General features: G+C 41.0%; 2 protein-coding genes across 4 annotated transcripts in view; both read right to left on the bottom strand.

Moving 5' to 3' along the window:
- Positions 1–2004: 2004 nt before the first annotated feature.
- Positions 2005–7059, bottom strand: LOC109566672 (kelch repeat and BTB domain-containing protein 7). Its single transcript, XM_019971200.2, has one exon. The coding sequence runs from the start codon at positions 6763–6765 to the stop codon at positions 4723–4725; it is 2043 nt and encodes a 680-aa protein (XP_019826759.1). The 5' UTR covers positions 6766–7059; the 3' UTR covers positions 2005–4722.
- A 7179-nt stretch (positions 7060–14238) lies between these two features.
- MTRF1 (mitochondrial translation release factor 1) overlaps positions 14239–27596 on the bottom strand; it is a 42506-nt gene continuing 29148 nt past the window's right edge. For all 3 annotated transcript variants that reach the window (XM_070800008.1, XM_019971202.2, XM_019971204.2), the window contains 3 exons: positions 25593–25729; positions 22798–22896; positions 14239–15525 (listed from right to left, as the gene is read on the bottom strand). In XM_070800008.1, coding sequence (XP_070656109.1) covers positions 15412–15525; positions 22798–22896; positions 25593–25729 — 350 coding nt within the window. In that variant the 3' untranslated portion in view covers positions 14239–15411. The remainder of the gene's footprint in view (positions 15526–22797; positions 22897–25592; positions 25730–27596) is intronic.

Raw genomic sequence — 27596 nt, forward strand, 5'->3', positions numbered from 1 at the left:
ATGCTGGGAGGGATTGGGGGCAGGAGGAGAAGGGGATGACAGAGGATGAAATGTTGGATGGCATCACCAACTCAATGGACATGAGTTTGGGTAAACCCTGGGAGTTGGTGATGGACAGGGAGGCCTGGCGTGCTGCAGCCCGTGGGGTTGCTAAGAGTCGGACCACTGAGGGACTGAACTGAACTGAACTAACACAATGTATTGTCTATCTGGTACTGGAAGACTTGGCAGCTTCTGTGAACACTGTATCTTGTTTCGCTTTGTTAAAATTTTTTGTTTGTATACATTTATCAATCTCTATGGTTCTAAAACAGTTTATCAATAAATGCTCTTAGAATTGCTGCTGCTGCTAAGTCGCTTCAGTCGTGTCCGACTCTGTGCGACCCCAGAGACGGCAGCCCACCAGGCTCCGCCGTCCCTGGGATTCTCCAGGCAAGAACCCTGGAGGGGGTTGCCATTTCCTTCTCCAATGCATGAAAGTGAAAAGTGAAAGTGAAGTCGCTCAGTCTTAGCCATATTTTATATAAACAATTTTGTTTCCTACACGTTCCTGCTCTATTCTTTTAATATTATGATGAAAAGATGCTGACACTCTTAAGCACATATTGGAGAGATCAAATGAGAGGACTGAGTAAAGTAGAACAACTAAGAAGCAAGCGATAGATGTTAGGATTTCAAAGACAAGTTAACTTTCAAGTTTAGGGGACTGACATAGAACTGCAAACTTTTTATATTTCCAATTCATGAACATTAAAAAAAAATCAATTAAATACTTTTAGTTTACAACTTACCCATTGTTTGGGCTTTCTTGGTGGCTCAGAGGTTAAAGTATCTGCCCGCAATGCGGGAGACCGGGGTTTGATCCCTGGGTCGGGAAGATCCCCTGGAGAAGGCAATGGCACCCCACTCCAGTATTTTTGCCTGGAGAATCCCATGGACAGAGGAGCCTGGTGGGCTACAGTCCATGGGGCCGCAGAGTCGGACACAACTGAGCGACTTCACTTTGCCCATTGTTTTATCTATTTTCCTCATTTCAGCACAAATTGGTGAAAATGACATCAGGCAAAATACTGGTTTCTAGTTTAATGAGCAGTGAATAGCAAATTTGTATTTTTAAATGATACCTTAAATAAATTCCTTATGGGTAGACGCCCTTTCCAAGCACCTGTTTACCTGGTCATCGTGAGATAAAGAACTCTTGTAATTTAGATACCTAATAAACAGCTGTGATATCAAGTTTGAAATACCTGCAACTTATAATTTACTTTGAAGCCTAATATATATACAGCCTTCCTGGACAATAATCCCTGGACTGCCTTGGTGGCTCAGATGGTAAAGTGTCTGCCTACAATGAGGGAGACTTGGCTTTGATCCCTGGGTTGGGAAGATCCCTTGGAGAAGGAAATGGCAACCCACTGCAGTATTCTTGCCTGGAAAATCCCACAGACGGAGGAGCCTGGTAGGCTACAGTCCATGGGGTCTCAAAGAGACTTCACTTTCTTTCACTTTAGACAATAATCATATCACATGTCAAAGGTTTCATATACATTAGCTCATCTGACCCATTTCTTTAAGCCACTTACATTTAGTTACTTCACTCACTGTTCTCAGGCATAACATCATGAGGAAATTTGAAATTCACCAAGTGTCAATTTTGTCTTTGTTCTGATACTCAGATCCCTTTCAGGTGGAAAATGCATATGATTTCTTTAAGCTCTATTTTAATAATGCCCTTCCCCCCTCACAAACATTTGAGCAATATGTCTCTTGCAAAATGCTAATTCCTTTTTTGTAGAAGTGTTCTTGGGACTGTTACAGTGTTCTTACCCTGGGTGTGCAAATGAACTGCAGAAATGTCTAACACCTTTGAAATTATGAAAACATAAACATGTACATTTTTCTAGGGAATGGGTCAAAAGATTTCATCAGATTATCAGTAAGATCCAGGTATGAAACAGGCTAAAAAAAAAAAAAAGCACACACACACACACACCACTGCTCAACTAGAGGATATAGAAGGAAATTATAATTTAACTGTAATCCTAAACCCAAATTGTTCACTAAATTAGTCCCTTTTTTGTCCTTTTGAAAATACCAATGCTAACCATTTGAATATTTAAATTATTTGAAATAATTTGGGTTCTCTGAGTTTTTCAGACTACAGGCAGATAGATACAAAAAATAAGTAAGATCATTCTTAAGTTTTACACACAGTAATCCTGCAAATGACATTATATTAAGCATTTGCTAAAATCTGTGTCGATTAATTGTGAAACTGAGACAAAGGAGCTTTCCTGTGATGAAGGGATTTCAACACTGCTCTGCTGCTTGTGTCACTATGTAAGCAAGGGTTTTGTACATTTAGCACAAACTCAATCAAGAGGTCAGAAGGCCTGGGGTTCTAGTGCCAGTTTTATTTGTAACTAACCATGTACAAATCACTTTCTATTAAAAAAAAAAAAGTTAACATCTATCCTTAATTCACAAACATATTAAGAAACCAAAATCCTTTCTAAGAAAAGCTCTTTGTAAACCAATATTTTACTACTAATTAGCTTATACCTAACTCAGAGGATGAGAATGACACATGAGAGAATGTCTCTTATCAACTGGTTGCACAGCTTAATTCTGTAGATGGATAACGTGGTTGTGAACAGCTTGTTTCTATTTCAATCTTAGAGAACAAAAAACTATCAACAAGAAGTTACTGGTGAAGAAAAGTGGGCCAAAAAATACAATTAAGATAGAGCTTTCCACGTTAGGAGCAGTGCTTGTTGACGTCCCTCTATGGAACAAAAACTAGCACCGTTTGCTGTTTTGAAGGAACATACGCTGCTGGAGTAAGAATCTTATTTCACTAAATAATATTAGACAGGAACCTCCTGCAGATTCTTCCAGTGGCCCATCGAAATGGCTAAGAAAACATTATTTGTGTGTTTGGCTTTTTTAAACCATTTTCTCTCTCCCTCCCTTTGCTTAGTTTCAAAATTCTGTTCTCCAGAATACACTCCTCAGTACTCTGCCTGGGTAAAAAGAAATGTCAGCACTTGGTCACTAGAGAATAAGTATAGACGAGGAATTAGTATGTTGCTGAACAACGATTCAAGATGATAAACTAAGTGAGTATAAAAAAATGTATAGACCACAAGCATTTGTACATATACACTATTTATCATGTTTATGTATTGTGACAACCGTATGTATTAACAGACCCTCAAAAAGTAAGTACCTATATGTTCTCGTATTTAACAGTATCAAATTTGTGCAACTTAAGTCTCTATTTCTACATCTTCCCTTATTATGGTGATATAAAACAAAAAAAACAAAAATCAGACTGGAGCATGGTTCACAGAGAAATATAGGAGAGAAACAAATAAATAAAATAACCAGGTACACCACTGCTTAGGGAAGTATTTTAGAGGAAACATATTCTCACTTTTGGCCCCAAATGTCATCATCCACTTATGTTATTTGTCAACTTTTAATATAAAAATAACTTCAAGCTGATAATCATTTACAGTGACTTACAAAACTGACAGAAAATTTCAATGCTACATAAAACAATTTTATACACAGCTTAAAATTTTAAAGTTCTCTCTGGCACTTGATTTTAGAGTTGATAGACACAATAACTACTACTGATCTCAATAAAATACTGTTTTTAGCTTATACACATCTTCAAAGCCATATCACCTCACAAAAATCACTTCCTGCCAAAGAATTCTCTAAGACAAACACCAAAACTATACAGCCAAAATGTTGTAGGAAAGCATATAAACGTTTTAAGACAAGGCATGACCAATGGATTAAAACTTTACATTACCCAATCACAGTCCAGTGAAAAAACAACTGCTCCTCTGATTCAGTGTAACATGTATCAGGTATAAATGAAAAAATACGGCAAGTTATCTATTGTTTTTGGTTTAGAAGGGTCTAAATAGTGGTACTACTAGAATGGATGCTTTTTAAGACAGAAAAATGGTCACATTTAGCAAGTACACATTTTATATTCCAAAAATAAAAAGGAAAATTTTTTGTAAGACAGTGGAATCCTGATTTTTTTTCCCTTACTTTTTGTGAGTGCTTAAGACCATTCTGTCCATTATCAAAATGAAATCACTCTTTGATAACCTTAATTATATGTCCAATTGTTTTTCTTTGCAGAAGAGAAGAAAACCAAACCAAATTTTAACAAACTATATTAAACTTAGAATACTAAAAACTATGTGAGAATTTGGGAAATCTACTACTTTCATTATTCAGAGGGAAGATATAAATCTTCGAAACCTGCCAACAATTTCTAGTCCAATTTTCTACACAAAAATGAAAAAGCTAACTTCCCCCCACAACACTAAACAGAATTTTAAAATGAACAGAAGACTAAATTAGATAATCAAAATATAAACCATGTAATTAATGAAAACAATTCACTAGTGCAACAAATTCTTGAACACGGAAAAAAACCAGCAAGCATTCTCATCAATTACATGGTTCATTTTTTTTTTGCATATTTTAATCTCCACTTTCAGCACAGTAAATTATTATATAGCTTATTTCATGGACTGTTTACATTTTGTAACATTACATTAGCAATTCAAACATTACCCTTTCTAAACCAAATATGCAATCCTAATCAAAGTTTTCTTTTTTCCCCAGAAAAGGAAAGGACATCTTTTTAAGATATATTCATAGCAATAGAAACATCTTAGTATTTCAAAATATTTACAAAGAACCCTGCTGATCCTGTGCATTTCGCTGAGGGGCTACCTGTACCCAGACTTCATCATCAGAAAAAGAACTTGAACTTCCTGACTCAGAGTCCAGTTCACTGAACCCATCTAAGTCCCATTCAGTACTAGACTCACTCCGTGCATCATCTTCCTCAGTGATGAAACTCTGACCAGGTTCAAGGCAGGAAGGATAAACACGAGCACAGAGGCAAATAAAGCCAGAGTCAAACTGCAGAAGCCCTAACATGGTCCCTATATTAATCCACTGGTCTTCCCTTGTATCATATTCATACACAGTTACCCGGTTTTTTTTCCATTGAGGGGTTGTGGAAGTGATGAGGAGCAACTTTTGGCCATGATTGACAATCTGGTAGTTGTGGGTCTCTGAGTCCAGGGGAATATTACTAATACGCCTCCATTCTCCCCTGGCTGGGTTATACACCTTCATGACTGGGATGTCACAGATGCAATAGATCTCATCATTGAAGACACAGGCTTCCTGAAAGTCACTCCGTTTAAGTGAAGCACAGTTCAGCCACATATTATGGCTAGGATCATAGCAGAGCATGCGCTTACTGTTCACAGCATAAAGATAGTTCTGAACCACTATGAGTTCAAAGGAATAGAAGGAATGTGGTACAGGAGCCACTAAGGCCCACTGGTTCCTCTGAACACTGTAGCACTCCACTTCCTTTAATTTCACTCCAGTAATGGGGTCACGCCCACCCAGGATGTAGATGTAGCCATTGAGATATGCCACATCCATGCCCTCCCGGCAGAGCAGGCGGTCAGCAAGTTGCTGCCAACTATTCTGGGCTGGTTTATACACCCAAAGATCCTTCCTGGGCTGGGCGGCTAGATAGATGTCATGGTCTGGAGAGACACAGACAGCTGAAGAGGTGACAGTCTTAGTGTGGGCCAAACTGGTCAAAGGCGATGGCATTGTGTAAATGTCCCCCGAGTACGGGTCATAGCACAGAAAGGGATCTCTGGGATGGCCAAAGAAGATCACCATCTCCTTGGCACACATACCCAGCCTCTGGGGTGGATTTTCTGCTATGGACACAACAGAGCTACTGCTGCTGCTCTCTGGCTTGGGCACCAGAGACTTGCTCAACATGTCACCATACCGCATCTGCAGGGCCCCTTCAACAAGGTCCAGACAGTACTTCTTCACAATGGGCTTGGTCAGCAGTTCTTCCAGGTAGCCCCGATCTTCGTCAGTGAAGTGGGTCCAGCGGACACACTTGAAGACTTCTGCAGCGCTGGGACCCCGCTCCTTGGGAGCCGCCTCCAACCACTGCACCGCCACGTGACACACAGTCCGCTCACTCTCGATGTCTAGACTGTCCAAGCGCAGGACAGCTAGCAGCTGGGCCAGGGTCAGATCTGCCAGGGACTCTTCCCGAATCGAACCCATTCGGCTGAGCTGCTTGAAGTTGTGGGCTATAAAGGACTGGGCCTGTGATCGCAGCTTGTGATGGTCGAAGGCGTCGGCGAACTTGAGGATGGCCGTGCAGTTGGTCAGGTCAAGGCGGCGGGCTAGGAAGGAGGCACAGGCTTCCCGCACGTACTCCAGCTGCAGCATGTCGGAGGCCGCGTAAAGGCGCTGCACGTTGGCCTCACTTAATGACACGCGACCGGTGTAGCAGTAATCGACCAGCACCTCGAAGGACTCGGCGTCCACGTCGTGCATGGTCACGTTCGTCTGATGGCTCTCGTACATGCCGCCGGTGAACATACTCTTGAAGTAGGGACACGCGGCCGCCAGCACGTTACGGTTGCAGGAAAAAAGGCGGCCCGTGCCGGGCCCGCTGCCGGGGGTGACCACCTCGATGGTCACATCGCAGAGCAGCCGCGCGTCGTAAAAGGACTTGAGCTGGGCCAGCAGGGCTGCAGAATGGCCCGTGTCCTTCAGCTCCTCCGGGCCCGTGAAAAAAGCCGAAACTGAGGGCTTGGAAATCCTCTTGGGACGCCTCCCGCCGCGGGGACTGGCGAGGCGGCGAGAGCGCGGAGCTTCTTCCCGGGACTGCATGGTGGAGAGGGCGGCGGGGAGCGAAGGACGAGAACCAGGCTCTGGCGCCTCCTCGCTCTCTTTTCGCTGACGCCGAGACCGCTGTGTCCCTGAAAAGACTGCCGCGCTGATTTAAGTCAGCCCTGCTCCGCGGTGCCGCCTCCCTTTATCGCGTAGACAGTGCCTGACTCACCCGGTTCCAGTTCCACGCCCTTTCTCCGCCTCAGCTCGCCCTCACAGGACCTACAAACTGGAACCAAGCGATCCGCCACCGCCGCGCTGGCAATACCGGTAGGTGCCCAGGAGAACTACGACTCCCAGGTTGCCTTTCGCGCCTCGAGGCATGCCGGGACCCCGCGGACTCTGCGGCTTAGGCTGCCTCACAGGAGCCGCTGTGCATGTTGGGATCAGTAGTTCCAGTAATATCGCGAGGCTTCTGGGGGTCTACTGGTTTAACTAACAGAATCAGCAAGCGTTTATTCCAGGTTTGATGGTTTAGAGCTGTGGGTTCGAAGTCTAGAGTGGAAGTCCCGTTTTAATATTCATTAGTCGTGCAACTTTTCTGTCAGAACTTTTCCCTGTCTGGAAATTGGGGATAATAGCATTTCATTGGATTCTGGGAGAATGGAATGATCTAAATTTCATAGGACATAGGATGCTTCAATAAATACTTGTTGATTAGATCAATAATTGTTTACACTGTGACTAAAACACAAATATTGAGTAACTGTTGGCTTTTCATTTAGAATTTATGAAAAATGAGGCATCCACTTATTCGAAACCATGAGCAGTTTCTACAAAGAAAACTTGCAGTGTTTACTGTGGCTTCTTTTCCAAGGTTCTGAAGAGTATTACAGTATTTTCAGTACTAAATGATATGTAGGTTGAGCAGGATATCTTAGACAAAGATGAGGTCCTGCTGCTGCTAAGTCGCTCCAGTCGTGTCCAACTCTGTGCAACCCCATAGACGGCAGCTAGAGAACAGCATTTCCGATGGTCTTACATGGGCAAATCAGGCACATTCACAGATACATTGACCTCTCACCTAATCAACACTTCATCAACTAGGGAGCAAAATTATTTTCATAACTTCTTAATAAGAGGGTTACTCATATTTCTTCTTTTGCATCTTTTCCAAAAATCAATGAAAGATTCTATAATTGTCTTTACTAAGAAGTTACAAAGAAGAGTTCTAAATTAAAATATTTAAACAAACATACCTTGTATTGTACAAAACCCCAAGATCCTCAAAACATGGTATTCATACATGCTTACACATTCCTTGAAATAATATGGTAGTTTATGCTGTACCAAAGTGTTCATATATGACAGATCAACATTTAAATATTCAAAATCAAGTGCTTAGATTTTTTTAAAGTTAAGTTAGGGGTTAAGGTTAGAGAACTTTTATTTAAAAACCAGTCTGCTCCTGCTGCTAGTTTGCCTGCCATGTGTTACCATAACCTAGTGAATTAAATCTTTAGTATTAGTACACAAATCAGTGAATAACACACAAAAGAATAACTCTTAGTCAAACTGTCTTTCTTTTCTGATTAACCGATGAGGGCCTAATGGAAGTACTCCAGGATAGAGACCTTAAACTAAGTGGGGCTCTGGGCCCCAATATCTCTTCTGTACCTTCCTTGTGTGTCTTTCAGGTACACCAGAGAGAACTAAGTTATTAGTAACCATGATTGCTTTCTCTCCTGCACTAACACCAGCTGGGAAAAAAAAACAATTAAAAAAAATTTTAATGTCTATAAAACATACTTTACATAAAGGTTACCATTTTAACAATTTTTAAATTTTTAATTGCTTTGGCATTAAGTATATTCACCTTGTTTTGCCACCATCACTACCATCCAACTGTTTATATCTTGCAAAACTGCAACTTTGTACCCATTCATAATGTCTCTGTCTTCCTTCCTAAAATCCCTGGTAACTACCATTCTACTTCAGGTCTCCGAATTTGACTACTCTGTGTGCTCAATAAGTAAAAATAAAATGGTTTTTTTTGGTAAAAACAACAACAACAACAAGATTACAGCTTTGCCCATCAAAAAGCAGTGAAAAACAAAATAAAAATGCAAGTCAGAGACTAGGAAAAACTATCTGTAATATATATTATATTCAATAAACATATGAAAAGCTGTTCAACCTTCAGTGTTGTTCATCATCAGATGAATGCAAATTAAAGTCAGAATGAGAAAACATTGCACACCCACTAGAATGACTAAACTTAAGATCAATAATATTAAAAATAAGGATCAACAATACTAACCAACAAAAACATTGTATGTAGGGCAATTATCCTTCAATTAAAAAATTTTTAAAAAATGTCGACAATTTAAATGTTGGTGATAATAGGGAGCCTTTGGAACCCTCATATATTACTACTATGACTATAAATTGATATATCCACTTTTAAAACCTGTTCAGTAGTTTCTTTGAATGTTAAATGCCCAACAATTTCACACCTATGCATCTGCCTAAGAGATATTAAAACACATCTACAGAGACTTGTGCAGGGGTTCCCCGGTGGCTCAGTGGTAAAGAATCCACCTGCCAGTGTGGGAGACATGAGTTCGATCCCTGCACATGCAGCAAAGCTACTAAGCCCGTGCGCCACAACTACCGAGCCTGTGCTCTAGAGTCCAGGAGCCGCAGCTACTCAAGTCCAAGTGCCCGAGAGCCCGCACTCTGCAGCAAGAGAAGTCTGAGCACCGCAGCTAGAGAGCGGCTTCCACTTGCTGAAACTAGAAAAGCCCACTCAGCACAAAGACCCAGCACAGCCAAAAAGAAATAAATGAAGTTATTTTTTTTAAAAAAAGACTTGTCCAAGGATGTTCATAGAAGCGTTATCCGTAATAGTCAAAACTTGGAATAATCCAAATATGCATCAATAGAATGAAAGAAATGAATTGTGCTATATTCATACAGTGCAATACTACTCAGAAATAAAAAGAAACAGTCTTTGATACCTGCAATTGTAAATTGAATATCAAAAATTTTGAACAGAAGAAACTAGATATACAGGGAGTATATGCTCTATGACCATTTATGTGAAGTTCCAGAACAGTGAAAATAAGTTCTGATGAATCAAAATCATGAAAGAGGCAGCCACTGTTGGGGGAGTGGGTGGAGGTAACAGATTGCTCGGTTGACAGGAAAGGAACACAAAGAAGCTTTCAGGGGTGATGGAAATGTTGTCTTCTTGATTGGGTCGGTAGTTACACAGGTGAATGCAACTGTCCAAAATAACTCATTTTTAAATAGTTATTACGAAATGAATACAGCCATGTAGCCTTCATTCAGGCCCGGAAATAGAACATCACCAGCAGCCCAGAAGCTCTACCCTTGTCAATGCGTTTCCTAATCACTGTTGCCCCCCAACACTGGAGACAAATGATTTTAAAAACAATTTCTTTGTAGTAGTTTGGTGATCCCAGGTCCCTTGACTCAATTTCAAACTATCTCTAAGGTTTGTTTATTTAATATTTATTTATCTGTCTGGGCCAGGTCTTAGTTGCAGGATGTGGGATCCAGTTCCTTGTTTGAGTGGGTGCACAGTTGCTCAGTCGTGTCCGACTCCTTGCAACCCTACGGACTGCATGCAGCCTGCCAAGTTCTTCTGTCCATGGCAAGAATACTGGAGTGGGTTGCCATTTCCTCCTCCAGGCGGGGTCTTCCCCACCCAGGAATCGAACCGGTGTCTCCTACATTGGCAGGCAGGGTCTTTACCACTGAGCCACCTGGGAAGCCCCTGTAGTGCCCTGACCAGCGTTCAAACCCCAGCTGCTTGCATTAGGAGTGCAGAGTCTTAGCCACCGAAACAGCAGGGAAGTTCCAAAATGTACTTGTTAAATAAAGTTTGGTACTCCTTGCTATTTTAAAGGTGTTGATTATACGAGGCAATGAACTTTGGCTTTCCAGACTGTTTTACAAGAACCCTGATTTATCTTTGGCTTAAAGGCCCAGCAAGAGATGCAGGAGACACTGGTTCGATCCCTGGGTCAGGAAGATCCCCTGGAGGAGGGCATGGTTAAAGGTCCATTCCTAATATTTTTCTACTTACAGTTAAAAATGTCAAGTTTACCTTTGTAGTTTGGGGGACTAAAGGTCTATCTGCATAATGTAGGATTGTGAATTGAACTGAATTGCATTGTCCAAAAATAAAGTATAGAACAACTGAAAGTATTCAGTAACTAACAGATGTCCTAGATCCCTGCTACTCCAAGTGGTGTCTGTGGGCCATCATGATTGTCGGTCATCACCTGGGAGCTTGTTGGAAATGCAGAATCGCAGGCCCCAAACCTACTGAATCAGCATCTTCCTTATGGCAAGTTTCCCAAGTGATTGGTAAAAACACCAAGGTTTGAGAAAACATTAAGGCAGACTAATGAAAAACATTAAGGTAGACTATCTTCATTTTGCCTTCTTTCACATGATGTTTTAATACTTCAGTTCAGTTCAGTTCAGTCGCTCAGTCGTGTCCGACTCTTTGTGACCCCATGAATCGCACCACGCCAGGCCTCCCTGTCCATCACCAACTCCCAGAGTTCACCCAAACTCATGTCCATCGAGTCGGTGATGCCATCCAGCCATCTCATCCTCTGTCATTCCCTTTTCCTCCTGCCCCCAATCCCTCCCAGCATCAGAGTCTTTTCCAATGAGTCAACTCTTCGCATGAGGTAGCCAAAATTGGAGCTTTAGCATCAGTCCTTCCAAAGAACACCAAGGACTGATCTCCTTTAGAATGGACTGGTTGGATCACCTTGCAGTCCAAGGGACTCTCAAGAGTCTTTTCCAACACCACAGTTCAAAAGCATCAATTCTTCGGCACTCAGCTTTCTTCACAGTCCAACTCTCACATCTATACATGACCACTGGAAAAACCGTAGCCTTGACTAGATGGACCTTTGTTGGCAAAGTAATGTCTATGCTTTTGAATATGCTGTCTAGGTTGGTTATAACTTTCCTTCCAAGGAGTAAGCGTCTTTTAATTTCATGGCTGCAATCACCATCTGCAGTGATTTTGGAGCCCAAAAAAATAAAGTCTGACACTGTTTCCACTGTGTCCCCATCTATTTCCCATGAAGTGATGGGACTGGATGCCATGATCTTAGTTTTCTCAATGTTGAGCTTTAAGCCAACTTTTTACTCTTTCACTTTCACCAAGAGGCTTTTTAGTTCCTCTTCACTTTCTGCCATAAGGGTGGTGTCATCTGCATATCTGAGGTTATTGATATTTACATTTCCTTAAATAAACGTTTCTCTGTTACGTAACATGCCTGACAACAAAAATCTGTTTCTAGACTTCCCTGATGGTACAGTGGATAAGAATCTGCCTGCTGATGCAGGGGACATGGGTTTGATCCCTAGTCCGAGAAGATCCCACATGCCATAGGGCAACTAAGCCCGTGCACCACATCTACTGAGCCCACAAGCCTAAAACCTGTGCTCTGCAACGAGAAGCCACTGCAATGAGAAGTCTGCACACCACAAGGGAGAGTAGCCCTGCCGTCCCCCGCCCCGTTCCCACTGCAATTAGAGAAAGCCTTTGCTCAGCACCAAAGACCCAGCACAGCCAAATAATACATAAATAAATACTTTTAAAAGAACGTCAGCCAATAAATTTAGAAAGAATGAAAGTCTGAGAACATCACCATTTGGTAACTCCAAATGTAACAGATGTCTCAGGCAAAGCAAGAATCATTCCTTGAGGTTAAATCAATGAGATTAAAGGTCATTGGGTGTATCAGTTACATATTTGGGTTGTAACAAATTACCCCATTAGTGGCTGAAACCGAGAAACCATAATGAACTCCGTGTCTGAGGGTCACGTCCTGGAGTAGGGCTCTCCTGAAATCATAGTTAAGACTGTCCACAGTCATTTCAGGACACAACTAGGGGTACACGGTCCACTCCCAAGCCCACTCGTGTGCCAGCTGGCAGGCTGTTGAGGACTGCTGGACCAAGGGACTCAGTTTTGCCAAACAATGAGGCTCATTCCCTAGGGCTGCTAATGACAGCATCTTGCTGCCAGCAGCACGAGTGACCCAAGAGAGAGGCAGAAACAGAGCCAGAAGCGAGGCTTTCTACAACCTCGTATCAGGAGTGACAATCCCACCACTTCCATCGTATTCTACCTGTTAGAAAAGAGTCAATAAACATGGTGCACATTCAAAGGGAGATTACACAAGTGTGTGCAATGCCAGGAACGGGGATCACTGGGGTCATTTCAGAAGCTGCCTTGCACAATGAGAAATCAAATGTTTTTCATGACAAAGTATTACCCTGCAGATTATATACTCATTATTAAAGAAAGCATGGAGAGCTTACTCCATTTCCATTACGATGGAGAGTCTGCCAGCTTCCAAACTTAGCATCACTAACAGCAGGGACTTCCTGATATGATACAGTATCACAATATCATCTATGAAGTAGTCTTACCAAACGTGTTTAACCTGAATTTAACTCATCTTTAGGAAAAGAAGTACGTCAAGGCTGTATATTGTCACCCGGCTTATTTAACTTATATGCAGAGTACATCCAGCTGGGCTGGAAGAAGCACAAGCTGGAATCAAGATTGCTGGGAGAAATATCAATAACCTCAGATATGCAGTTGACACCACCCTTATGGCAGAAAGTGAAGAGGAACTAAAAAGCCTCTTGACGAAAGTGAAAGAGGAGAGTGAAAAAGTTGGCTTAAAGCTCAACATTCAGAAAACTAAGATCATGGCATCTGGTCCCATCACTTCATGGGAAATAGATGGGGACACAGTGGAAACAGTGTCAGACTTTATTTTTGGGGGCTCCAAAATCACTGCAGATGGTGATTGCAGCCATGACATTAAAAGACGCTTACTCCTTGGAAGGAAAGCTATGACCAACCTAGATAGCATATTCAAAAGCAGAGATGTTACTTTGCCAACAAAGGTCCATCTAGTCAAGGCTATGGTTTCTCCAGTGGTCATGTATGGATGTGAGCGTTGGACTGTGAAGAAGGCTGAGCGCCGAAGAATTGGGCTACAGTCCGTGGCATCGCAGAGTTGGACATGACTGAGCAACTAACATTTCCAATTTTCAGTGTGATAACAGAGTTATAATTTTGTATGAGAATGCCCTTATTCTTAGGATGTGATAAAATATTTAGTAGTGTTATAAGATTAGACACTAACTTTTAAATAGTCCAGGGATTTCCCTAGTAGTCAACACTCCATGCTGCCGATGCAGGGGGCTTGGGCTTGATCCTGGGTTGAGGAACTGATTCCATATGCTGTGAAGTGCATCCAAAAGATAAAATTGTTTAAAAAAATAACAAACTTTTAAATAGTTCAACAACCGCTGTATGTGTATGAATCAGAGAAAGAGAAAAGACAAATATGACAAGATATTAACAATAGTTGAATCTAGACAATTCATTGAACTGGTTATTTAAAATTATGTGTAAAACTTTTCTGAGTACTTGATTTTCAAAATAAAAGCTTCAGAGAAAATTTTCCTCTCATCTTTATTTCCAAATAATTCAATTGGTCTTAAAACTCTATTTTAACCAGTCTTTCCTGGCATATAGTTCCTTTCTGAGGAACTGTCTACAATAACAACCACTTTCTTTTTTACTCAAAAAGCTTCCCGAGAACGATTACTAAATACAGTGTGCTACTTGGAATTAGGGCTGGTGACATATTTTGGTTCCCTGTTCAGCTGGAAGCTCTCTAAGGTAAGGACTAGGTTTTACATGTCACAGCACAAAACCGGCCCCAGTGAATTACTCACATCACACCACATTTGTGAATGCTTATGAAGTCAGAACAATAAGAAACAGAAGCCAGAGAGTCTGCTTTAAATATTGACTTGTAGTTTGCACAGTACAGAGTTCATTCAGCCCTCACAGAGCTCGACCATCTGTATACTAGTGCTCATCGTTATTGACTCATATTCTTCACAACTTTTATTTATTTTATTTAAAAGTAGTAGTTTAAGTCCTAACACTGACGTGAATAACAGTACGTTGTCTTTAAGAAAGTTTATAAGTTTATATCACTAGATTCTACCATGGGGAAAGTCCTGAAGTAATAGATTTTAAATGTATTTAAATTAATTTATGCTGCCAAGTCACTTCAGTCGTGTCCGACTCTGTGCGACCCCATAGACGGCAGCCCACCAGGCTTCCCCGTCCCTGGCATTCTCCAGGCAAGAACACTGGAGTGGGTTGCCATTGCCTTCTCCAATGCATGCAAGTGAAAAGTGAAAGTGAAGTCGCTCAGTCGTGTCCGACTCTAGCGACCCCATGGACTGCAGCCCACCAGGCTCCTCCGTCTATGGGATTTTCCAGGCAAAAGTACTTTATAGATGGTTTTAAAAAAAAAGGTATATACAGAGAACAAATGATCTGCTCTAAATCACACAGTCAATTCTCAATACTGTCTCTTTCTGAAGAGGCATACTTTGGTTCTACATGAAGAGTTGGACTGTACTTTACAGGAAACCTAAAATAAAACTCTTAGGTCAAGAAACGTGACTTGATTCATTAAAAAAATATTTTTGTGAGTACTGTGTATTTTTAGCTGCACTTTATCAACTTTCAAAAAGACTTCCTTGCTTGGGTCTACTTCTTGATGTAGGCTCATTTCATTTCTACAATAATAAATTATAAATCAGACTTTATTTCACTGATTTAAGGTTTTCATCCAAAAATTCAGTAATGGCTTCTTCATCCGCTGATTGAAGCAGTCTCTGAATTAGCTGATCCAAGCACTTCTCCCCACATAAAAATTCCTGGTAAAAGACAGTTACCATGAAAACTTGATTACTAGATAGAAACACAACAAAGAATTAAGCATTTATATATTTTGTTTCTTTAAAATCATTATTTAATAGCAACAAAGGATTACTAATCTACAATGTAATGAACACAATTGCTAACTTGGGAGGATTCCCTAGTTAATATTGACTTTTTATGTAAAAAGTGAATCTAAAAATTAAGTAAATGGAATTATACTCTTTCTTAAATAGTTTAAATTAGCATTTTTAAATTAGCCAATCTTCCAAATTCAAATTATTTAATCCAGAAGTGCTTTATAATAGTTCTGTTTTTTCTTAAATTAGGAACACATTGGCTTTAAAATCTGGAAGTCCTGTGTATTGAAAAATATTTATGCTGAAATATTTGGGGGACATTGTCTTGAGTCCTACAACTTGCTTTCTAGTGGTTCAGCGGCAACACAAGTGTATACATAGAGGAAGTGGAGGCGGAAGAGAAGGCAAGAATAGCAAAGTATTAACAAAGGTTCCATCCAGGTCTAGGAATATATATATGAGCTAATCGTTAAACATGTGTGCTTGAACTGTCAAAATTAAAAGTTGAAGGGAAAAAACCCTCATTTATTAAACCTCCAAATAATTCCACTGGGTGGAAACTGTTTCAGTTAAGACTTCCCAGCAGTCCTCCCTGAAGTAGAAATGAGTAAAATAATGACTTTGAGCACCTTTCTTGTGTTATAAAGTTTCTGTGTAACAGAGTTGTTGGAATTAGTGATTTAGCAGAGTCTCCTCTTTTGGAAATGCTCAAAATCCAGACATTCACTTAACAGAAATATTTTAATACTGACATTTGGAACACAGACCATTTAAAGTTTAGATGTAGGCATGAACTACTCTTATATTTAGTCTTTCCTGAGTAGTCTTGAAGTTCAATTTCAGATTAAGTATACACATTTATCTCTCAAATTAAACTGTAGGAGGAAAGATATGCCTTACTATCTTTGTATTCTACAAAACACTAGCATAGAGTAAAATGTCGATTAAACTTGATGAAATTTTAAAACTGATTTATATACCATTTTGAACATAATTCGAAAATTGCTTATAAAATTAGTGTGCCCTGTAAGCTCAAATTATTATGATTATTGCCAGTGTGATTTAATCATCTGAAAATTATGTTAAAAGGGTCATTACTCTTATTGATAATCACATCACATTTAGAGTTCAATTGGATTAACCAGAGTGCTAGTTAAGTCTCTGTGTCAAAGTGTCTTTGACTCTTTGCGACCCCGTGGACTGTAGCCCACCAGGCTCCTCCGTCCATGGGATTCTCCAGGCAAGAATACTGGAGTGGGTTGCCATTTCCTTCTCCAGGGGATGTTCCCAACCCAGGGACTGAACCCAGGCCTCCCGCATTGCGGGCACACACTTTAACCTCTGAGCCACCAGGGAAAAGATCAAAGATGAGGGAGCTGTAGTTTCCAGCTTTCAGAAGCTTACAATCTAGTGGGAAAGTTAGGTAACACATAAGCATAATACAGGGTAAGAAATTTTTTAAAAAAAGAAGAACATTTTGAATTAGATCTTAAAAAGAGAATAGTATTTCTCCAAATAGAGACAAACAGAGCACTTCAGTCAAAAGAATGAGTATGAAGAGAGGTATGGAAACAGTGCAATGAACACCCAGGGCAAGAGTAAATTTCCAGTGTAATTGGAATACAGGACAGGAGAGGCTGGTGGAAAGCAATCTGCACAGGGACTTTCAGAAACAGAATAAAAATACAAAATAATATATTACATGATGGTGGTGGTGTTTAGTCGCTAAGTCATGTCCGATTCTTTTCTGACCCCATGGACTATAGCTCTCCAGGTACCTCCGCCCATGGGATTTCTTAGGCAAGAATACTGGAGTGGGTTGCCATTTCTTGACCCACAGAATCTTCCTTGCCCAGGGATCAAACCCACATCTCTTGTATCTCCTGCTTGCATGGTAATTTACCACTGAGCCCCCAGGGAAGTGGCTCAGATATTACATGGTAATCTGAGCTTACAACTTAGGTAAGTTAAAAAGAAAATTATCTACAAGGGAATTCATAATAAACATATTTCTGGCTGACTTCAGAGAACCCAAGGGCAGGAATGTACAAGGCTACTGCCACCACCCTGGCTTAAAGCTCAACATTCAGAAAACTAAGATCATGGCATCTGGTCCCATCACTTCATGGGAAATAGATGGGGACACAGTGGAAACAGTGTCAGACTTTATTTTTCTGGGCTCCAAAATCACTGCAGATGGTGACTGCAGCCATGAAATTAAAAGACGCTTACTCCTTGGAAGGAAAGTTATGACCAACCTAGATAGCATATTCAAAAGCAGAGACATTACTTTGCCAAGAAAGGTCCATCTAGTCAAGGCTGTGGTTTCTCCAGTGGTCATGTATGGATGTGAGAGTTGGACTGTGAAGAAAGCTGAGCACCGATGAACTGATGCTTTTGAACTGTGGTGTTGGAGAAGACTCTTGAGAGTCCCTTGGACTGCAAGGAGATCCAACCAGTCCATTCTGAAGGAGATCAGTCATGGGTGTTCATTGGAAGGACTGATGCTGAAGCTGTAACTCCAGTATTTTGGCTACCTCACTCGAAGAGTTGACTCATTGGAAAAGACTGATCCTGGGAGGGACTGGGGGCAGGAGGAAAAGGGGACGACAGAGGATGAGATGGCTGGATGGCATCACTGACTCGATGGACGTGAGTCTGAGTGAACTCTGGGAGTTGGTGATGGACAGGGAGGCCTAACGTGCTGCGATTCATGGGGTTGCAAAGAGTCGGACATGACTGAGCGACTGAACTGAACTGAACTGCTACCACCCTGGGAATGAAGCTAAGCCTCAGGTATAAATTACGTGGGAATTCATACTGAGACAGGCCTGGGGGCTGGGACCCTTTGCTGCAGTGCTGCGATGCTGGCTGCACTGGACACACCTCTCAACAGAATACAAAGAAACTGTATGGGCCTAAAAATAACTTGCGTGCATAGGCAGCTGGGGCAAATTCTGGACCCAAAAGATACAAAGAGACCAAAAAACCCAACTGTGATTTTTTGAGGGGCTTGGAGCAAAAAAAAAAAGCTTGGTACTGTGCATAACACCATACCACCACCTAAGGGGTGGGCAAAACACCTAAGCCACCCCTACCCTCACCCCACATAAAAAATAAGCTCATCCCTGCATCCAGAAGAGAGTACTTTTGGGAACCTGTTATTTGTTCCTGCCCCAACTGCGCTGCAGCAGGGGCCTGAATGAAGCCTTACCTGAATTCCTAATCTGGTGGCTACTCAATTTCTATTGATTAGGGAAGGCCAAGAACCCCGATCACTAACAATACCATCAGGGTTCTCTGTATCCCGTTCTCCCAGTTTTGCTCCTTTCACTACATCAGCTGTGGCACGTCCCTGCTGGTCCAGTGGTTAAGAATCCCCGTCCCAAAGCAGGGGACACGGGTTCAATCCCTGCTGGGGGAACTACCATCCCACATGTCCCAGGGCAACTAAACCCATGTGCTCTGGAGCCCACAAGAAGATCCCGTGTGCTGCAACTATGGCTTGACACAGCCAAATAAATAAATGCCTGTTAAAAAAAATAAAATATCAATATATGAGCTTCCAGTGTTCCCTCACTGAAGACTGCTGCTCGCCATGGCTGGAAATACGGCTTCTAACCTCTTGTAAGCTTTACATATTTCAGCTTCATCCACCGAGAGAGAAGGAGCATATTTGTCTCAATTAAAAATCCTGGGAAGAAGCTCATTGGCTGGGGCTTGTCTGGACTTCCTTACCAAACAAACCAATTATTGTCTTGGGTCAAGATCATGATCTTGGAAGAATACAGCCACTCCATGAAGAGCTCTGTGCATGGAGAAGGGAGGAGGCCTGGCTGTAGAATGGCGGAGGAGGGCTGAGCAGAGACCCTCAGGCGCCGACTTTCTTTCCTTTCCACTCAGTCCTACAGCAGCTGCCCTGGGGCTAAGGCCTTTATCACTTTTCCTGCCTCATCTGTTGGGTTGGGCCAGAAGTTCATTTGGGTTTTTCCATAAGATGTTACGGAAAAACTGAACAAACTTTTGGGCAACCAATATAACTCTTCAGTTCCTAAATCATGCAGTCTGACTAGTTTCTTTCTCTGTCCTGTGTACAGATTTTAATTTTTTTTTTTTTCTGAAGGACAGGACCAGTACCATTTTATTTAGTGCTGTAGGAAATTTTAGGTTACTTCTTAAAAACAAAAGCAAAGAAATTCAAAATTCCCAAAGTGACAAGGCAGGAGATAAGAATTCTCTAATCCAAAAACTGCCAGGTGAGTTTCCAATCAGAGGGAGGAAGAGGTCACTTCAGTAGCTCACACAACAGATGCTGAGAGACCACAGGGTTGAGATCGGTGTAGAAACTGGAGGTTAAGCTCTCTGCTCGCCTCAGGCAACAGATCTTTCAGCCTGGAAAGCGACCATTTGTAAGTGAATAGGTCTAACAGAGAAGGGGCTAGGGGAGGGAAGATCCTGCCGAATTTTACGTCAAGTTGCTTCCGGCCTTCAGTCTGGCGGGTGGCTGAGGATCGTGGACCCTCCTCCCTCTGTGCCGCTCTGAGCCCCGCCGGCAGCAGAGCTGGAAGCCACACATGGGTGCCACTCACTGCCCACACAGCCTCCGCTCCGGGTCAGTGGCTGTGCATGTGGCGAAAGGCAGACTTTCCTGCTCCTGCATTTCGCTACCTGGGAAGGCTGACACACAGGAAATACTCTGACTTTCCTGTTTCAAACACACAGCAGGACGTCTGTCAAAGTCCAAGGCCCCCACTCCAGTGTTCTGGCCCAGAGAATTCCATGGACTGTATAGTCCATGGCCTCGCAAAGAACTGGACACAACTGAGTGATTTTCACAGTTGTCTTTATAGGGATGTAAATAAATCTCGTAGTGCTACAAAAATACAAGTCGTCTGAGAGGTTTACAGTGGTCCCCAGGACTGTATGTGGGAGGGTGTAAATAAAACAGCTATCAATAATGAAAAACGAATTAGTGCAATCAAGTTACAGTATCACCTCCAGATTAAAGGGCTCTGATATTAACTGATGTGGCAGCAAACGTGATCCTGAGAAGGAACCCTGCTGCCAGTTATCTTGCCTCTTCGATACCAGAACGAGCACAGAGGGAGTTCTGTTTAGTAACTGCTCTCACCTCAAGACCTGCCCACCCCCTTGGTCTGGGACATTCTCCCGCAGGAGAGATGTCAGGATTTGATGAGCTTCTGTCTCAACTAGGACCAAAAAAAATGAGTAATATGGAAAACATCCTAGTATCAGGTTACCAACACTGAAATTACCTTAAGAGTCTGAGTAGTTTAGTCACTAAGTCATGGACGTAGCGACCCCATGGACTGTAGCCCCACCAGGCTCCTCTGTCCATGGGATTCTCCAGGCAAGAATACTGCAGTGGGTTGCCATTCCCTTCTCCACAGATTTTAATGTTTTACCTCAACAATTTGTTTTCATACCATTTTCAAGCCTTTTCCCTTCACTAATATAGAGCATTTTCTTTCTTTCCCTTTAAGTTGGTTAGTGATTAGTAGAGCATACCAATATGACTGTCCTTGTTCTTTCTGAGGCTGGCATGCTAGTTTAGTAATAACATATTAGTATTTAGGCCAAAGTTATTGGAGAAGGAAATGGCAACCCACTCCAATATTCTTGCCTGGAGAATCCCAGGGACAGAGCAGCCTGGTGGGCTGCCATCTGTGGGGTCGCACAGAGTCGGACACGACTGAAGCGACACAGCAGCAGCAGCAGCAGCATATATTTTATAACTATAAAAACCAGTTAACCTCTGTTTCATGACTGAATGCACTGCTGAACACCTGTGTGCCCTTCTAAAAAATATTACTGGTCACAAAAATGTAGCTGTCTCATGGTAAACCATCACCACTGTAAGAAAAACAACTGAAAAATGATGTTGTAACTAGAACACCATGACCAAACGTGTTTGGGTATTATTACTGTGTGTTTCCTGAGGAAAGGGAAGTTGGTAAATATTTTCTCCTTTTCAACAGGCTATTATGTTCCTATGCAAGACGGCCTGAAATTGCTGAGAAGACAGAGGAAATGGCCTAAGAAACACAGAAATTTCTAAATATGTTAAAACCATAGATATTTCTTCTGTAAAATCAGGACTTTAATTCTGTGTATGAGACAGAATCAAGTGAAAGAAGCCCGAGGTATCACATGGTAGCCAGGACAAGGATCAAAACCTTCTACCTCCTGCCTTTTCCATGTAGTCCTTTATGGGAACCAGTTTATTTTCCCCTTCAGTGGAAGAAAAAAAAATTTTTTCCTGTGCTTTGTTGTTAATGGATTACTGTCAATGATCCTGGTGACATGGGATTTAGTTAGGTTAATGTTCAAATCAAACTGACAGGGTCTTTTTCCTGAAAGCATCATTGAACACCTGAATCTAATGATACACATTGTGGTAAACAGAATTCTAAGATGCCCCTTGGAGTCCACACCTTGGCAAAATCCCCTTCCTTTAGAGCAGGCAGAAGCTGTGATGATGATCACTCCAGTGATCAGATGACTGATTAGTGATGCTTTTCCAGGTGGGGCTGACCTAAACAGCCGATCCCTTAAAAAGGCCATTTCTGCAAGAGTTTCAGTGGGAAAGGGCCCATCGAGGGGACTAGACCGCAAGCAGCTGTGGGCGGCCTTTGGGAGCTGAGAGCGGCACACAGCTGATGACCAGCAAGAAGATGGGGGCTTCAATCCTACAACTCAAGGAAATAGAATGCTGCCAGCAACATGAGCTCAGAAGAGGACTCCAAGCTCTACAAAAGCAGGCCGGCTGGCCAGCACCTTGATTTCAGGTTTGTGAGACCTAGAGCAGAGAACTCAGCTCTGTCATTCCTGGATTTCTGACATACAGTAACTGAGATGATAAATAGGCATTCTTTTAAGGCAATAAATTTGCAGTTACTCATTATACGGCAATAGAAAATTGATAGACATATTGAAAATCCATTAATACACTGTGATTGCATAACAGAATTTTGAATTTAAAAGACAGCTTTTTCATATTGGCACAAAGAGTGTATTTCTTATCAGCAAACTAAGAAAAATGTTTGCAGATTTGGGATACTAACATAAACTCAGTAATATTTTAAAGGTAATATTTCAAAGATTACTCTAGAATTTGACTGTACTTTCTTCAAAAATCAAAGGCAAATGAAACATACTCAGTGTTGTTACCTTAATATTTCGAACTTCATATGCTATCCTGTGGTCAGTGACTCTATCCTGGGTGAAATTATATGTCCGGATTCTCTCTGACTGGGCTCGTGTTCCCACCTGTGCCATAACAAAAAGCAATTCATATTTTAACTTTATCATTATCTTTATCACAATGGAAAAAGGGCTTGCAAATTACTTTTCTATTTTAACAGTTTAATTATTTTCTAAATTCCAAGATACAAAGTGACCAGGAATAAGAATGGGCAGAACTTACTGTTGAAGACTACAGTTTTGTAAAGCTTAGTTATGGGATAAGAATGAATGTTTCTTTGGTACCTCAAACCCCAAATATTTAAAACCAAATTATCTTTCTATATCAGTCAGTTCTTCCTGTGGTTTCTGTAAATGACCCCACAATGTTTCTTTTGACCTAAGTAGGGAACTTGACATCCTATACACTTTGACAGACATTTCATGGGGGCTGACTATCTGGCAGGCTTTGATATAGACACTGAAAGGACCTTCAGCTTATCTCAATTCTCCCCAATTCCCAAGGATTCAAGGGTCTTTTATTATATCCTGCCCTTGCCATTTTTATTATCATTCTAGGGCTCATGACTTTCACTACATTCCTGTAAAAATTAATCTTCCATTTCCCTGTTTACATTGCATTGCCCTGCTTAGTTTTCCTAAAGCACAGTGTTTTGGGTTTTTTGGTCAATTTCCTTCTTTGGCTCCTTGACTACTAAGCACTCACAACTCAACTCAGCATTCAATTGTACTTCATAATGTGGCCAACTTTCCCAAAATTATTTCTGAAAATATGTGAACCTCAAAAATTCCACTTAGTATGCCATTTCATTATTATGTGCAAGTCTGTTAACCCAGCTAAAACATCACCTCAAGGGATGCGCTTCCTAGCACTTTCGTACCATCTTGACTTTCCTGGTCCCAACATGAAAAATATGTTATCTTCCTCCTTCAAAACCCATGCACCTGGAATCTTCTTCACGGCACACCGGTCTACCTTAGGTGGTGGTTATTCATAGTCTCGTCTGCTCACCTGCCCTCCATCCCTCACATACAAGGCGCACAATATCCTGTCTCACTCACTTTCACTTTTGATTTGACAATTTATTGTATTATTTATTTTTTATTGAAGCACAGTTGCTATGCAATATGTTACAACTATATCACTTTCACTTTTTAAGATTAAAAAAAAAAAAAAAGACATTCCTACAACTTACAAAGCAAACAGTACGACACTAAACTCTTAAGTATGGCTGAGTATCTGGGAAATTGTTGAAAGATTCCAAAGCCTAACCTAAGAAATACTAAATTATGGGTAATGTATTTTTAAAACATTCCCCAGGCCATCCATTCTGCAACCAGCCAGGTCTGGAAACCACTATCCCAAAGTATCATATTAGTGCCTAGGATCCCACCAAGATCAGTTATATCAGAATCTCAGCATCTGCAAAGCTCTTCAGGTGCCAAGTGGAGCCAGGGTTCAGAACCTGGCACAATGCCTCCCATAGAAAAGCTCCTGTATATACTGGCGGAAGAAAAACTCCTAAGCATTAGAAACATCTGCTAAAAAACTTCACATAGATGGACAAAGGGAGGCAAGAAGGTCTTTTCTGGTCTTTCAAACCAAACTACTGAAGTAGATACAACCCCCCAAATCTGCAAAACAGGCCGATTGCCAATACTTACTCTGAAAATTACTGTGTGATGCCAAAATGTCAAATGGCAAGTAAAACCCAATGTCTGGGACTTCCCTGGTGGTCCAGTGGCTAAGACTCTGCTCTCAACTCAGGGGACTCAGGTTCGATCCTTGGTCAGGGAACTAGTTCCCACGTGCCGGAACTAAGAACCAGTGCGGCCAAATAAATAAATAAATATTTTTTTAAAAACCCTAATGTCTTTCATTAAATGTGGCACAGCTGATAGTGTTTAAGACTGATATATTATTTATTCTGGCACTTTTACTATCTGCAAGTTAGTAAGGGAAATAAATGAAAAGGGCAAAAGTGTGAAAGACTAGGACACCTATGTGAAAAGAATAATTGATGTTTAGTTTTATACAATCTCATTATCCTAACAGGCCACAAAATCTCCCACATTTACTGAAGTATAATTACCTGTAAATAACACAGAAACACAGTTATTTCTGGGTTCCACTGTCTCTTCCAGTTTCTCTCAAAGACAAACTTTATTTTTTCAGAAGTTAAAATCATACAACACTTGGTTTACTTAAAACAATGACATTTATTCATTTTGCTTAAAACTTATCTATGTATATATTTGTATAAATAATATAAATGTATATAGTACAAAATTTTAAAAGTAGAAAAGAGTATAAACAAAAAATAAATCTCTTTTCTAGTCTTTGTTCCCAGACACATCAGAAGCAATCACTATTACCAGTTTTTTGCATGCCATATATTTTTGATTCTACATAAAATTATAATAAAAGCATAGGTTTTTAAATTAAAAACCTGTAAAGTCTCTTAATTTCTAGAGAATTGTCTTTTACACTGATTTCCTCTTAAAGATAACTATGATATAAACACAGAACACAACTGGGAAATAATTTTTAATTTATACGTATCTCCTCTCCTTATTTGCAAACTGGCATGTCTGAGTTTAGCCATAACCAACTGTATTAAATTATTGCTGTTTACAAATGAACATGTTTTCCAGCGCTCCAAGGTACTTCCATTAGATTAAGAATATTTACTCCATTTTCCTATACAAGATGATGGCTTTCTGTACAGAGCCATCAAGTTATTTCACCTAATAAATCTTACCTGCAGTTTTCTTGCACTTCGTTGCTGACACTTGTCTTTCTCAATAATCTGCTGGTAGAGTCTAGCTCTCAACACACGCAGAGCTATTTCTTTGTTTTTTATCTGTGACCGTTCTTGCTGGCATTCCACTACAAGTCCTGAAAAATAACAGGGATCAGAGGTAAAGAGTGCGTGCTCACGTGCTCAGTCGCTCAGATGCGTCTGATTCTTTGTGTGACCCCACGGACTGCAACCCACCCAGCTCCTCCGTCCATGGGATTTCCCAGGCAAGAATGCTGGAGCAGGTTGCCATTTCCTGCTCCAAGAGATCTTCCTGACTCAGGGATTAAACAGGTGTCTCCTGCATTGCTGGCAGATTCTTTACCACTGAGCCACCTGGGAAACCCTGAGGTGTCTATTATATCACAATAAAACTGATAAAGAAGATAGAACTGAGGAACGTTTTAAAGGGGGAAAGGTTAATCAGGAAAAGAATGAAAAACATTTTAGATGAAGTACACAGAAACTATACATGAGTTATGACGGTAATTGTTGTAGATGGCTCTCTAGATTCTGATATCTAAATAAGGTGTTTCAACTTATAATACAAATACACATTTATTGAAAAAAAATCTGCATTTATATAGACCCAGGTGGTTCTAACAAGAAGTGGTCCACTGGAGGAGGGAATGACAACACTCCAGTATTCTTGGCAAAAGGATGTGACACCAGAAGATGAGTCCCCCAGGTCAGAAGGTGTCCAATATGCTACTGGGGGAGAGCAGAGGGCAATTACTATAAGCTCCAGAAACACTGAAGAGACTGAACCAAAGGGGAAACGATGCTCAGTTGTGAATGTGTCTGGTGCTGAAAGTAAAGTCTGATGCTGTAAAGAACAATATTGCATAGGAACCTGGAATGTTAGGTCCATGAATCAAGGTAAGTTGGACATGGCCAAGCAGGAAATGGCAAGAGTGAACGTCGACATCTTAGGAATCAGTGAACTAAAATGGACAGGATGGGCGAATTTAATTCAGATGACCATTATAACTACTACTGTGGGCAAGAATCCCTTAGAAGAAATGGAGTCACCCTCATAGTCAGCAAAACAGTCTGAAATGCAGTACTTGAGTGTAATTAATCTTGAAATGACAATGGTTTCAGTTGATTTCCAAAGCAAATCATTCAATATCACAGTAATCCAAGTCTATAACCCAACCGCTAATGCCAAAGAAACTGAAGTTGAACAGTTCTATGAAGATCAACAAGACTTTATAGAACAACACCAAAAAAGTCTTTTTTATCATAGGGGACTGGAATGCAAAGTATGCAGTCAAGAGATACCTAGAATATAGAAAATTTGGCCTTGGAGGAGTACAAAATGAGGCAGGATCAACGCTAACAGAGTTTTGTAAAGAGAATACACTGGTCATAACAAACACCCTCTTGCAACAACACAAGAGACAACTCTACACACGGACATCACCAGATGGTCAATACCGAAATCAGATCGATTATATTCTTTGCAGCCGAAGATGAAGAAGCCCTATACAGTCAGCAAAAACAAGGACTGGAGCTGACTGTGGCTCAGATCATGAGCTCCTTATTGCCAAATTCAGACTTAAATTGAAGAAAAAGAAAACCACTAGGCCATTCAGGTATGACCTAAATCAAATCCCTTATGATTATGCATGGAGGTGACCAATACATTCAAGGGATTAGATCTGGCCGACAGAGTGCCTGAAGAACTATGGATGGAGGTTCATAACATTCTGCAGGAGGTGGTGATCAAAACTATCCCAAAGAAAAAGAAATACAAGAAGGCAAAGTAGTTGTCTGAGGAGGCTTTACAAATAGCTGAGAAAAGAATAGAAGTGAAAAGCAAGGGAGAAAGGGAAAGATACACCCAACTGAATGCAGAGTTCCAAAGAATAACAAGGAGAGATAAAAGCCTTCTTAAGCAAACAATGCAAAGAAATACAGGAAAACAATAGAATGGGAAACACTAGGAGAATTCTTCAAGAA

This window comes from Bos indicus, chromosome 12, assembly GCF_029378745.1.
Source record: "Bos indicus isolate NIAB-ARS_2022 breed Sahiwal x Tharparkar chromosome 12, NIAB-ARS_B.indTharparkar_mat_pri_1.0, whole genome shotgun sequence".
In the NCBI taxonomy this organism is placed as follows: domain Eukaryota; kingdom Metazoa; phylum Chordata; class Mammalia; order Artiodactyla; family Bovidae; genus Bos; species Bos indicus.

Bases quoted from the DNA above. Each gene is read 5' to 3' on its own strand.
- LOC109566672 (XM_019971200.2), bottom strand. From the start codon at position 6,765: ATGCAGTCCCGGGAAGAAGCTCCGCGCTCTCGCCGCCTCGCCAGTCCC.